At 43.8% G+C, this 15,000-nt stretch overlaps 1 protein-coding gene and 1 long non-coding RNA gene across 2 annotated transcripts in view; one reads left to right on the top strand and one right to left on the bottom strand.

Annotated features, from left to right (window-relative positions):
* The window catches only part of LOC126991248 (salivary plasminogen activator gamma-like), a 19,225-nt gene extending 7,183 nt beyond the window's left edge, over positions 1–12,042 (top strand). The window contains exons 3-7 of the mRNA XM_050850026.1: positions 7,740–7,837; positions 8,016–8,151; positions 9,245–9,702; positions 9,823–10,088; positions 10,231–12,042. Of these exons, the coding sequence (XP_050705983.1) occupies positions 7,740–7,837; positions 8,016–8,151; positions 9,245–9,568 (558 nt within the window). The 3' untranslated portion in view covers positions 9,569–9,702; positions 9,823–10,088; positions 10,231–12,042. The remainder of the gene's footprint in view (positions 1–7,739; positions 7,838–8,015; positions 8,152–9,244; positions 9,703–9,822; positions 10,089–10,230) is intronic.
* Positions 12,043–12,917: 875 nt separating this feature from the next.
* LOC126991262 (uncharacterized) lies at positions 12,918–14,441 on the bottom strand. Its single transcript, XR_007745350.1, has 3 exons — positions 14,164–14,441; positions 13,954–14,058; positions 12,918–13,536 (listed from the first exon to the last, which is right to left on the bottom strand). It is a non-coding gene; the product is annotated as an uncharacterized LOC126991262 (long non-coding RNA).
* Positions 14,442–15,000: the final 559 nt, after the last annotated feature.

Below are 15,000 nucleotides of genomic sequence, written 5' to 3'. Positions count from 1 at the left end.
GCGCAGAAAAAATTTGTGTGTTGATATGTAAATGTGTTTGGTTAATGTGTGTTTTGAAGGGGTTGTGTTTGTTCTGTGTGTGTGTGCGTTTGTGTGTATGTAGAGGGGTTGTGTGTGCGTGTTTGTGCGGAGTCTGGTGTTTGTGGCGCTGTAGGTTTGTGAGAAAATCGTGTTTGTGTGAGAGAGAGCTCGGAAAAAAATGTGTATATAAATTATATCATCATTGAGAGCCTGGTATGGCGCTGGGACATTCCACCAAGCCACGCTATACCCAGCCACACCATACCTCACACCACACCTCACACCACACTCAGCCACACTACACCTCACACCACACCCAGCCACACTACACCACATTAGGGAATATGTTTCTTCCCCCACAGACACTGGGCCCATTCATATCTCCTTGGCCCAAATTTTTCTTCACTCCCTCGGACACAAACACGATTTCCAGGCAAACAAACAGCGCCACAAACACCAGACTTAGCACAAACACGCACACACAACCCCTCTACACACACACAAACGCATACACAAACAGGGCAAACGGAACCCCTTCAAAACACACATTACCCAAACACATTCATGTCTCCCTGGCCCAAATTTTTGTTCACTCCCTCGCACACAAACACGATTTCCAGGCAAACAAACAGCGCCACAAACACCAGACTCCGCACAAACACGCACACAGAACCCCTCTACACACACACAAACGCACAAACAAACAGGGCAAACGGAACCCCTTGAAAACACGTCTTAAACAAACACATTCATGTCTCCCTCACCTCAAATTTTTGTTCACTCCTTCGCACACAAACGCGATTTCCAGGCAAACAAACAGCGCCACAAACACCAGACTCCGCACAAACACCCACATATGACCCCTCTACACACACACAAACGCACACACACACAGAACAAACACAACCTTTTCAAAACACACATTAACCAAACACATTCATGTCTCCCTCAACCCAATTTTTTCTTAACTCCATCTCACACAAACACAATTTCCAGGCAAACAAACAGAGCCACAAACACCAGACACCGCACAACCACGCACACATAATCCCTCTACACACACACAAACGCACAAACAAACAGGGTAAACGGAACCCCTTGAAAACACGTCTTAAACAAACACATTCATATCTCCCTTAACCAAATTTTCCCACACAAATTTTCACACAAACACGATTTCCAGGCAAAAAAACAGCGCCACAAACACCAGACGCCGCACAAACACGCACACACTACCCCTCTACACACACACAAACGCACACACAAACAGGACAAACACAACCCTTCGAAAACACACATTAACCAAACACATTCATGTCTCTCTGGCCCAAATTTTTGTTCACTTCCTCGCACACAAACACAATTTCCAAGCAAACAAACAGCGCCACAAACACCAGACCCCGCACAAACACGCACACATAACCCCTCTACACACACACAAACGCACAAACAAACAGGGTAAACGGAACCCCTTGAAAACACGTCTTAAACAAACACATTCTGTCTCCATTAACCAAATTTTCCCACATACATTTTCACACAAACACAATTTTCTCACAAACAAACACCGCCACAAACACCAGACCCCGCACAAACACCCACATATGACCCCTCTACACACACACAAACGCACACACACACAGAACAAACACAACCTTTTCAAAACACACATTAACCAAACACATTCATGTCTCCCTTAACCCAATTTTTTCTTCACTCCATCTCACACAAACACGATTTCCAAGCAAACAAACAGCGCCACAAACACCAGACCCCGCACAAACACGCACACACAACCCCTCTACACACACACAAACGCATACACAAACAGGGCAAACGGAACCTCTTGAAAACACACATTACCCAAACACATTCATGTCTCCCTGGCCCAAATTTTTGTTCACTTCCTCGCACACAAACACAATTTCCAGGCAAACAAACAGCGCCACAAACACCAGACCCCGCACAACCACGCACACACAACCCCTCTACACACACACAAACGCATACACAAACAGATCAAACACAACCCTTCGAAAACACACATTAAACAAACACATTCAAATCTCCCTCAACCCAATTTTTTTCTTTACTCCATCTCACACAAACATGATTTCCAAGCAAACAAACACCGCCACAAACACCAGACCCCGCACAAACACGCACACACAACCCCTCTACACACACACAAACGCACACACAAACAGGACAAACACAACCCTTCGAAAACACACATTAACCAAACACATTCATGTCTCTCTGGCCCAAATTTTTGTTCACTTCCTCGCACACAAACACAATTTCCAGGCAAACAAACAGCGCCACAAACACCAGACTCCGCACAAACACGCACACACAACCCCTCTACACACACACAAACGCACACACACACAGAACAAACACAACCTTTTCAAAACACACATTAACCAAACACATTCATGTCTCCCTCAACCCAATTTTTTCTTAACTCCATCGGACACAAACACGATTTCCAGGCAAACAAACAGAGCCACAAACACCAGACACCGCACAAACACGCATACATAACCCCTCTACACACACACAAACGCACAAACAAACAGGGTAAACGGAACTCCTTGAAAACACGTCTTAAACAAACACATTCATATCTCCCTTAACCAAATTTTCCCACACAAATTTTCACACAAACACGATTTCCAGGCAAAAAAACAGCGCCACAAACACCAGACGCCGCACAAACACGCACACACAACCCCTCTACACACACACAAACGCACACACAAACAGGACAAACAGAACCCTTCGAAAACACACATTAACCAAACACATTCATATCTCCCTTAACCAAATTTTCCCACACACATTTTCACACAAACACGATTTTCTCACAAACAAACAGCGCCACAAACACCAGACCCCGCACAAACACGCACACACAACCCCTCTACACACACACAAACGCACACACACACAGAACAAACACAACCTTTTCAAAACACACATTAACCAAACACATTCATGTCTCCCTCAACCCAATTTTTTCTTAACTCCATCTCACACAAACACAATTTCCAGGCAAACAAACAGAGCCACAAACACCAGACACCGCACAAACACGCACACATAACCCCTCTACACACACACAAACGCACAAACAAACAGGGTAAACGGAACCCCTTGAAAACACGTCTTAAACAAACACATTCATATCTCCATTAACCAAATTTTCCCACAAACATTTTCACACAAACACGATTTTCTCACAAACAAACACCGCCACAAACACCAGACGCCGCACAAACACGCACACACGACCCCTCTACACACAAACAAACGCACAGACACAGAGAACAAACACAACCCTTCGAAAACACACATTAATCAAACACATTCATGTCTCCCAGAGCCCAAATTTTTGTTCACTTCCTCGCACACAAACGCAATTTCCAGGCAAACTAACAGAGCCACAAACACCAGACCCCGCACAAACACGCACACATAACCCCTCTACATACACACAAACGCATACACAAACAGGACAAACGGAGCCCCTTGAAAACACGTCTTAAACAAACACATTCATATCTCCTTTAACCAAATTTTCCCACATACATTTTCACACAAACACGATTTTCTCACAAACAAACAGCGCCACAAACACCACACCCCGCACAAACACGCACACACAACCCCTCTACACATACACAAACGCATACACAAACAGGACAAACGGAACCCCTTGAAAACAGGCCCTTAAACAAACACATTCATATCTCCCTTAACTAAATTTTCCCACATACATTTTCACACAAGCACGATTTTCTCGCAAACAAACAACGCCACAAACACCAGACTCCGCACAAACACGCACACACAACCCCTCTACACACACACAAACGCATACACAAACAGGGCAAACGGAACCTCTTGAAAACACACATTACCCAAACACATTCATGTCTCCCTGGCCCAAATTTTTGTTCACTTCCTCGCACACAAACACAATTTCCAGGCAAACAAACAGCGCCACAAACACCAGACCCCGCACAAACACGCACACACAACCCCTCTACACACACACAAACGCACAAACACACAGAACAAACACAACCTTTTCAAAACACACATTAACCAAACACATTCATGTCTCTCTCAACCCAATTTTTTCTTAACTCCATCTCACACAAACACAATTTCCAGGCAAACAAACAGCGCCACAAACACCACACCCCGCGCAAACACGCACACACAACCCCTCTACACACACACAAACGCATACACAAACAGGTCAAACACAACCCTTCGAAAACACACATTAAACAAACACATTCAAATCTCCCTTAACCCAATTTTTTCTTTACTCCATCTCACACAAACATGATTTCCAAGCAAACAAACACCGCCACAAACACCCGACCCCGCACAAACACGCACACACAACCCCTCTACACACACACAAACGCACACACACACAGAACAAACACAACCTTTTCAAAACACACATTAACCAAACACATTCATGTCTCCCTCAACCCAATTTTTTCTTCACTCCATCGGACACAAACACGATTTCCAGGCAAACAAACAGGGCCACAAACACCAGACCCCGCACAAACACGCACACACAACCCCTCTACACACACACAAACGCATACACAAACAGGGCAAACTAAACCCCTTGAAAACAGGCCATTAAACAAACACATTCATGTCTCCCTTAACCAAATTTTCCCACACACATTTTCACACAAACACGATTTTCTCACAAACAAACAGCGCCACAAACACCAGACCCCGCACAAACACGCACACACAACCCCTCTACACACACACAAACGCATACACAAACAGGTCAAACACAACCCTTCGAAAACACACATTAACCAAACACAATCATGTCTCCCTTAACCAAATTTTCCCACACACATTTTCACACAAACACGATTTTCTCACAAACAAACAGCGCCACAAACACCAGACTCCGCACAAACACGCACACACAACCCCTCTACACACACACAAACGCACACACACACAGAACAAACACAACCTTTTCAAAACACACATTAACCAAACACATTCATGTCTCCCTCAACCCAATTTTTTCTTAACTCCATCTCACACAAACACAATTTCCAGGCAAACAAACAGAGCCACAAACACCAGACACCGCACAAACACGCACACATAACCCCTCTACACACACACAAACGCACAAACAAACAGGGTAAACGGAACTCCTTGAAAACACGTATTAAACAAACACATTCATATCTCCCTTAACCAAATTTTCCCACACAAATTTTCACACAAACACGATTTCCAGGCAAAAAAACAGCGCCACAAACACCAGACCCCGCACAAACACGCACACACAACCCCTCTACACACACACAAACGCACACACAAACAGGACAAACAGAACCCTTCGAAAACACACATTTACCAAACACATTCATATCTCCCTTAACCAAATTTTCCCACACACATTTTCACACAAACACGATTTTCTCACAAACAAACAGCGCCACAAACACCACACCCCGCAAAAACACGCACACACAACCCCTCTACACACAAACAAACGCACACACACACAGAACAAACACAACCTTTTCAAAACACACATTAAGCAAACACATTCATGTCTCCCTCAACCCAATTTTTTCTTCAGTCCATCTCACACAAACACGATTTCCAGGCAAACAAACAGAGCCACAAACACCAGACCCCGCACAAACACGCACACACAACCCCTCTACACACACACAAACGCATACACAAACAGGACAAACGGAACCCCTTGAAAACAGGCCCTTAAACAAACACATTCATATCTCCCTTAACCAAATTTTCCCTCATACATTTTCACACAAACACGATTTTCTCACAAACAAACAGCGCCACAAACACCAGACCCCGCACAAACACGCACACACAACCCCTCTACACACAAACAAACGCACAGACACAGAGAACAAACACAACCCTTCGAAAACACACATTAATCAAACACATTCATGTCTCCCAGAGCCCAAATTTTTGTTCACTTCCTCGCACACAAACGCAATTTCCAGGCAAACAAACAGAGCCACAAACACCAGACCCCGCACAAACACGCACACACAACCACTCTACACACACACAAACGCCCACACACACAGAACAAACACAACCTTTTCAAAACACACATTAACCAAACACATTCATGTCTCCCTTAACCCAATTTTTTCTTCACTCCACCTCACACAAACACGATTTTCTCACAAACAAACACCGCCACAAACACCAGACCCCGCACAAACACGCACACACAACCCCTCTACACACACACAAACGCATACACAAACAGGTCAAACACAACCCTTCGAAAACACACATTAACCAAACACATTCATGTCTCTCTGGCCCAAATTTTTGTTCACTTCCTCGCACACAAACACAATTTCCAAGCAAACAAACAGCGCCACAAACACCAGACCCCGCACAAACACGCACACATAACCCCTCTACACACACACAAACGCATACACAAACAGGACAAACGGAACCCCTTGAAAACACGTCTTAAACAAACACATTCATGTCTCCCTCACCTCAAATTTTTGTTCACTCCTTCGCACACAAACGCGATTTCCAGGCAAACAAGCACCGCCACAAACACCAGACTCCGCACAAACACCCACACATGACCCCTCTACACACACACAAACGCACACACACGCAGAACAAACACAACCTTTTCAAAACACACATTAACCAAACACATTCATGTCTCTCTCAACCCAATTTTTTCTTAACTCCATCTCACACAAACACGATTTCCAGGCAAACAAACAGAGCCACAAACACCAGACACCGCACAAACACGCACACATAACCTCTCTACACACACACAAACGCACAAACAAACAGGGCAAACGGAACCCCTTGAAAACACGTCTTAAACAAACACATTCATGTCTCCCTTAACCAAATTTTCCCACATACATTTTCACACAAACACGATTTTCTCACAAACAAACAGCGCCACAAACACCAGACCCCGCACAAACACGCACACATAACCCCTCTACACACACACAAACGCACACACACACAGATCAAACACAACCTTTTCAAAACACACATTAACCAAACACATTCATGTCTCCCTCAAGCCAATTTTTCCTTCACTCCATCTCACACAAACACGATTTTCTCACAAACAAACACCGCCACAAACACCAGACCCCGCACAAACACGCACACACAACCCCTCTACACACACACAAACGCATACACAAACAGGACAAACTAAACCCCTTGAAAACAGGCCATTAAACAAACACATTCATATCTCCCTTAACCAAATTTTCCCACACACATTTTCACACAAACACGATTTTCTCACAAACAAACAGCGCCACAAACACCAGACCCCGCACAAACACGCACACACAACCCCTCTACACACACACAAACGCATACACAAACAAGACAAACGGAACCCCTTGAAAACAGGCCCTTAAACAAACACGTTCATATCTCCCTTAACCAAATTTTCCCACACACATTTTCACACAAACACGATTTCCTCACAAACAAACAGCGCCACAAACACCAGACCCCGCACAAACACGCACACACAACCCCTCTACACACACACAAACGCATACACAAACAGGACAAATGGAACCCCTTGAAAACAAACCTTAAACAAACAGATTCATGATTATTTTTTGGGTGTTTTTCAGGATTTCAACATAGACAAGCTGTTTGTTCATCCTCACTTCGACGTCACGACGGAATTCAACAACGATTTGGCGATACTTAAATTGGAGGAAAGAATCAGGTAACTACTACTACTACTACTACTACTACTACTACTACTATCCCTACACTACTAAAACTATCACCACGAGAATCAGGGACCACTTAAACCTAATATCCCATACCACACAACCTTAACTACCACCACCCACCTACTACCAATCCTACTTATAAGAGTACTACTACTTATTACTTTACAGATTCAACCACTTCGTCCAACCAGCCTGCCTACCAGACCCAAATAAGTATGGACTGGACTACCATAACTACCATGAACTATCCTGCACTATCGTAGGCTGGGGGACACTATCGGAGCGCTCCCCGCCTATTCCCCATGTAAGTAGTAGTAGTAGTAATAGTAGTAGTAGTAGTAGTAGTAGTAGTAGTAGTAGGTGAATGTTCCTGACTAGCCATGTAGGGTATGAAGTAGTGGGTTAAGGATACTTCTATATCTAGCAGTAGTAGTAGTAGTTGTAGTAGTAGTAGTAGTAGTAGTAGTAATAGTAGTAGTAGTATGATCATAAGTAGCAATGCGATATATGAAATACTCGGTTAATAAGTGTTCTAAATCCAATGGTAACACTTCTAAGACTCTCCCACTCTCCATATAAGTATTAGTAGTAGTTGTAGTAATAGTAGTAGTAGTATGATTATAAGTAGCAATGCGATATATGAAATACTAGGTTAATATGTGTTCTAAATCCAATGGTAACACTTCTAACACTCTCCCACATTCCATATAAGTAGTAGTAGTAGTGGTATTAGTAGTAGTAGTATGATCATAAGTAGCCATGTGGGATATGAAATACTAGGTTAACAAGTGTTCTAAATCCAATGGTAACACTTCAAAGACTCTCCCACTCTCCATATAAGTAGTAGTAGCAGTTGTAGTAATAGTAGTAGTAGTATTATCATAAGTAGCAATGTGGGATATAAAATACTCGGTAAATAAGTGTTCTAAATCCAATGATAACACTCCTAAGACTCTCCCACTCTCCATATAAGTAGTAGTAGTAGTAGTAGTAGTAATTGTAGTAGTAGTATGATCATAAGTAGCCATGTGGGATATGAAATACTAGGTTAACAAGTGTTCTAAATCCAATGGTAACACTCCTAAGACTCTCCCACTCTCCATATAAGTAGTAGTAGTAGTAATAGTAGTAGTAGTATTATCATAAGTAGCTATGTGGGATATGAAATACTAGGTTAACAAGTGTTCTAAATCCAATGGTAACACTTCAAAGACTCTCCCACTCTCCATATAAGTAGTAGTAGTAGTTGTAGTAATAGTAGTAGTAGTATTATCATAAGTAGCTATGTGGGATATGAAATACTAGGTTAACAAGTGTTCTAATTCCAATAGTAACACTCCCAACACCCCCCTAACACATATAACCCCCCCCCCCCCTAACACATGTCTTCTGAACAGGACACACCACGCGGGGGACACGTCAGCTTGTACCCATCGGAGACGTGCGTGGGGTCCAACAAGTACTCGAGGGACGAGGTCACTACAGGAATGCTATGCGCGGGTGACCTGAACGGTACCATTGACACTTGTACGGGTGATAGCGGGGGCCCATTAGTGTGTACAAGTAGTAGTAGTATTGGTAGTAGTAGTAGTAGTAGTAGTAGTGAGAGTTTTTTGTTAGGTATTACGTCTTGGGGTAAAGGCTGTGGTCGTGTTGGTAGTCCTGGTCTCTACACGAAGATTGTGAAGTATTTGAAGTGGATTAGTGAGGTGGTAGGCTAGGTTAGGTGCGCGAAGCCTCAGTGCGCGGAGAAGTTACATTGCCCGAATATTGAAGGAGAGAAAGAAAAGCGAGGAAGGAAGGAAGGAAGGAAGGAAGGAAGAAGATTTATAAGTATTTGAAGGGTGAGTGTTAGGTGCGCGAAGCCTCAGTGCGCGGAGAAGTTACATTGCCCAAATACTGAAGGAGAGAGAGAAAGAGAAGGATAGAAAGAGAAAGAGAGAGAGAGAAGGAAGTGTTTGAAAGGCTAGGTTAGGTGCGCGAAGCCTCAGTGCGCGGAGAAGTTACATTGCCCGAATATTGAAGGAAAGAGAGAAAGAGAAGGATAGAAAGAGAAAGAGAGAGAGAAAGAGAGAGAAAGGAAGTGTTTGAAAGGCTAGGTCAGGTGCGCGAAGCCTCAGTGCGCGGAGAAGTTACATTGCCCAAATACTGAAGGAGAGAGAGAAAGAGAAGGATAGAAAGAGAAAGAGAGAGAGATAGAGAGAAAGAGAGAGAAAGGAAGTGTTTGAAAGGTTAGGTCAGGTGCGCGAAGCCTCAGTGCGCGGAGAAGTTACATTGCCCAAATATTGAAGGAAAGAAAGAAAAGCGAGGAGGGAAGGAAGGAAGGAAGGAAGAAGATTTATAAGTATTTGAAGTGGATCAGTGAGGTGGTAGGATAGGTTAGGTGCGCGAAGCCTCAGTGCGCGGAGAAGTTACATTGCCCGAATATTGAAGGAAAGAAAGAAAAGCGAGGAGGGAAGGAAGGAAGGAAGGAAGGAAGAAGATTTATAAGTATTTGAAGGGTGTGAGTTAGGTGCGCGAAGCCTCAGTGCGCGGAGAAGTTACATTGCCCAAATATTGAAGGAGAGAAAGAAAAGCGAGGAGGGAAGGAAGGAAGGAAGGAAGGAAGAAGATTTATAAGTATTTGAAGGGTGTGAGCTAGGTGCGCGAAGCCTCAGTGCGCGGAAAAGTTACATTGCCCAAATATTGAAGGAGAGAAAGAAAAGCGAGGAAGGAAGGAAGGAAGGAAGGAAGGAAGAAGATTTATAAGTATTTGAAGGGTGTGAGTTAGGTGCGCGAAGCCTCAGTGCGCGGAGAAGTTACATTGCCCAAATATTGAAGGAGAGAAAGAAAAGCGAGGAAGGAAGGAAGGAAGGAAGGAAGGAAGAAGATTTATAAGTATTTGAAGTGGATCAGTGAGGTGGTAGGCTAGGTTAGGTTAGATGCGCTAAGCCTCAGTGCGCGGAGAAGTTACATTGCCCGAATATTGAAGGAGAGAGAGAAAGAGAGGGATAGAAAGAGAAAGAGAGAGAGAGATAGAGAGAAAGAGAGAGAAAGGAAGTGTTTGAAGAGTTAGGTGCGCGAAGCCTCAGTGCGCGGAGAAGTTACATTGCCCAAGAGAGAGAGAGAGAGAGAGAGAAAGTATTAGGTTAGGGGCATGTTGCGTGTGTGTTTAGGAAATAAGAAAAAAAAAATAACCGTTTAAGTATTTGTCAAGAATATATAAGTGTGTGTTAGGAGCGGCGTGTGCTGTGAACTCATGTGTTGCTGTGTAAGTGTGTTTTAAGTGTCGTGAACAGGGCGAGACGCGGTGTAGCCGGAGTGTTCCCGCGTGTCAGATCCTTACGACTTTTCCGCCGTGTATGAGCCGCGCCCACGACACGACGCCGGGCCGTCAGATAACCACGGGACATTTGACCACTCGGCTCATGGACGTAATTGTAAACTATTTGCACTATGTAAGATGTGAAGGTAAGAGAGGAAAGGTATTGTGGGCGTCGATGTAGCGTGGAAGCGTTGACGGCCCAGGACGGAAGACCGGAGAGGATTTACACGGGAAAAAACCGCGGCCTGGAGGAAGGGACGGCTGCCGACACCTCCAACCGCCGGACCGTGACGAACCACTCTGCGCGGCGCGGTAAAACATCGTCACGTTTTTTTCCCGTGCCGCGCCTAAGTACGGGAGGAGCCGCGTGGAGGCCGCCGTGTGAAGGAGACTTGACACACTCGGTCCCCCTGGTGGCCATTTCTGTGCCGTGAACTCTGGCGTACTAATGGCCGGCTGGACCTGGTGCGCGCTGCCTCGGTGCTCGACTGTGTAACATCACTACCCAGGTATTGAAAAACAAGAAAAAAGGAAGAAAAAAAGAAGAAAGAAAGAGAAATAGAAGGAAAATGAAGAAGAAAATAAAGAAAATATTATTATTATTATTATTATTATTATTATTATTATTATTATTATTATTATTATTATTATTATTATTATTATTACTATTACTATTATTACCGTCTCTGTGATAGTCTTGGCATCAATAATTGTAGTACTTACTTATAAGGAAATATTGTAGTAGTAGTAGTAGTAGTAGTAGTAGTAGTAGTAGTAGTAGTAGTAGTAGTAGTAGTAGTAGTAGTAGTAGTAGTTGTTGTTATTGTTATTTTTATTATTGTGTATGTGTTTCTCTCTCTCTCTCTCTCTCTCTCTCTCTCTCTCTCTCTCTCTCTCTCTCTCTCTCTCTCTCTCTCTCTCTCTCTCTCTCTCTCTCTCAGGTTTAAATAAAATACTATAAAATATTCAAAGTCTCATTATTATTATTATTATTATTATTATTATTATTATTATTATTATTATTATTATTATTATTATTATTATTATTATTATTATTATTTTCAGAAGGTGATGTCCGGGGCGTAGTAATTGTAGTCTTGAATCTCCGAGGAAAACCTTAAAAAAAAAAAAAAATTATAATTATTACTATTACTATTACTATTGGACTATTTCAGCACGATAGTCACCCCCCTTAAAAGCTACACCTCCTCTTCCTCTTCTTCTTGTGGCCTGGGTAGACGGGGTTGCCAACTTGCCCTCAGAGAAATAAGGTCGGTTAAAAAATATCTGACAAAAGTTGATTCAAAATTTTCATAAAAACACCAAAAAGTAGTTTTCTTAATATTTTCTTTAATCTAATAGGCTTGTGTATTGGTACCAGATTTGGGACCATTAGGAGCTGTTCTTGGTACCCTTAAAGTAATTTCTCGGTACCGCATTGTGTATCGGTACCAGATTTGGGACCGATAGATGTTTTTGGTACCCGTAAACTACTTTCTCGGTATCGCTTTGTGTATCGGTACCAGATTTGGGACCGTTAGAAGCTGTTTTTGGTACCCTTAAACTAATTTCTCGGTACCACAATGTGTATCGGTACCAGATTTGGGACCGTTAGAAGCTGTTTTTGGTACCCTTAAACTAATTTCTCGGTACCACAATGTGTATCGGTACCAGATTTGGGACCGTTAGAAGCTGTTTTTGGTACCCGTAAACTAATTTCTCGGTACCGCTTGTGTATCGGTACCAGATTTGGGAAGAGCAAAATTAATTCCAAAATTTTCGTAAAAAACAACGAAATATAATCTTCTAAATATTTCCTTCCATCTGACCGGCACAGTTTTAACGGGGCTTAAATAGGACGACCACCCGTCCCTTAATTAAAACACGGGGTCGTACGAGGGAGTGAAATGAGAGGGTAGTTTTGTGACCCTGGTGGTAGTGTGACCCTTCCTCTGTACCGTGAACCTAAGGAAACACACATTTGCCAAGGCTTTCCTAGGAGTTGTGGGCATTTCCAGGGGTAGTTTTGTGACCCTGGTGGTAGTGTGACCCTTCCTCTGTACCGTGAACCTAAGGAAACACACATTTGCCAAGGCTTTCCTAAGAGTTGTGGGCATTTCCAGGGGTAGTTTTGTGACCCTGGTGGTAGTGTGACCCTTCCTCTGTACCGTGAACCTAAGGAAACACACATTTGACAAGGCTTTCCTAGGAGTTGTGGGCATTTCCAGGGGTAGTTTAATGACCCTGGTGGTAGTGTGACCCTTCCTCTGTACCGTGAACCTAAGGAAACACACATTTGCCAAGGCTTTCCTAGGAGTTGTGGGCATTTCCAGGGGTAGTTTTATGACCCTGGTGGTAGTGTGACCCTTCCTCTGTACCGTGAACCTAAGGAAACACACATTTGCCAAGGCTTTCCTAGGAGTTGTGGGCATTTCCAGGGTAGTTTATGACCCTGGTGGTAGTGTGACCCTTCCTCTGTACCGTGAACCTAAGAAACACACATTTGCCAAGGCTTTCCTAGGAGTTGTGGGCATTTCTAGAAGTAGTTTTATGACCCTGGTGGTAGTGTGACCCTTCCTCTGTACCGTGAACCTAAGGAAACACACATTTGCCAAGGCTTTCCTAGGAGTTGTGGGCATTTCTAGAAGTAGTTTTGTGACCCTGGTGGTAGTGTGACCCTTCCTCTGTACCGTGAACCTAAGGAAACACACATTTGCCAAGGCTTTCGTGGGAGTTGTGGGCATTTCCAGGGGTAGTTTTGTGACCCTGGTGGTAGTGTGACCCTTCCTCTGTACCGTGAACCTAAGGAAACACACATTTGCCAAGGCTTTCCTAGGAGTTGTGGGCATTTCCAGGGGTAGTTTTGTGACCCTGGTGGTAGTGTGACCCTTCCTCTGTACCGTGAACCTAAGGAAACACACATTTGGCAAGGCTTTCCTAAGAGTTGTGGGCATTTCCAGGGGTAGTTTTGTGACCCTGGTGGTAGTGTGACCCTTCCTCTGTACCGTGAACCTAAGGAAACACACATTTGCCAAGGCTTTCCTAGGAGTTGTGGGCATTTCTAGAAGTAGTTTTATGACCCTGGTGGTAGTGTGACCCTTCCTCTGTACCGTGAACCTAAAGAATCACTCATTAGAATCCGATACATTAAAAGACAGAATCGTTCCGTATCTTAACGCTGCGCTCCGTTTTGAACCAACACGCAACGCCATTTGGGTAGCGGTGGCTGAGTGCATAGCGTGACGGTGGCGCGTCCAAAACAATGGGTTCGCTCCCCGCCCGGTGACACAAACCGATATTTTTCAGTCATTGCCTTGTAGTAGTAGTAGTAGTAGTAGTAGGAATAATAGTAGTAGTAGTAGTAGTAGTAGTAGTGGTGTAGATGACCCAAGACTGCCCACCTATCTACCCGGACGCTGTTGTCTGTCTAATGAAGAGAGGGTCAAGGTTGAGCTCCGCGGTACCGAGAAATTAGTTTAAGGGTACCAAAAACAGCTTCTAATGGTCCCAAATCTGGTACCGATACACAAGCGGTACCGAGAAATTAGTTTAAGGGTACCAAAAACAGCTTCTAATGGTCCCAAATCTGGTACCGATACACAAGCGGTACCGAGAAATTAGTTTAAGGGTACCAAGAACAGCTTCTAACGGTCCCAAATCTGGTACCGATACACAAGCGGTACCGAGAAATTAGTTTAAGGGTACCAAGAACAGCTTCTAACGGTCCCAAATCTGGTACCGATACACAATGTGGTACCGAGAAATTAGTTTAAGGGTACCAAAAACAGCTTCTAACGGTCCCAAATCTGGTACCGATACACAAGCGGTACCGAGAAATTAGTTTAAGGG

Source organism: Eriocheir sinensis, unplaced genomic scaffold (assembly GCF_024679095.1).
Source record: "Eriocheir sinensis breed Jianghai 21 unplaced genomic scaffold, ASM2467909v1 Scaffold252, whole genome shotgun sequence".
Lineage (NCBI taxonomy): Eukaryota > Metazoa > Arthropoda > Malacostraca > Decapoda > Varunidae > Eriocheir > Eriocheir sinensis.
The sequence above is the reverse complement of the archived record's forward strand: the minus strand, read 5'-3'. Positions and strand labels throughout refer to the sequence as shown.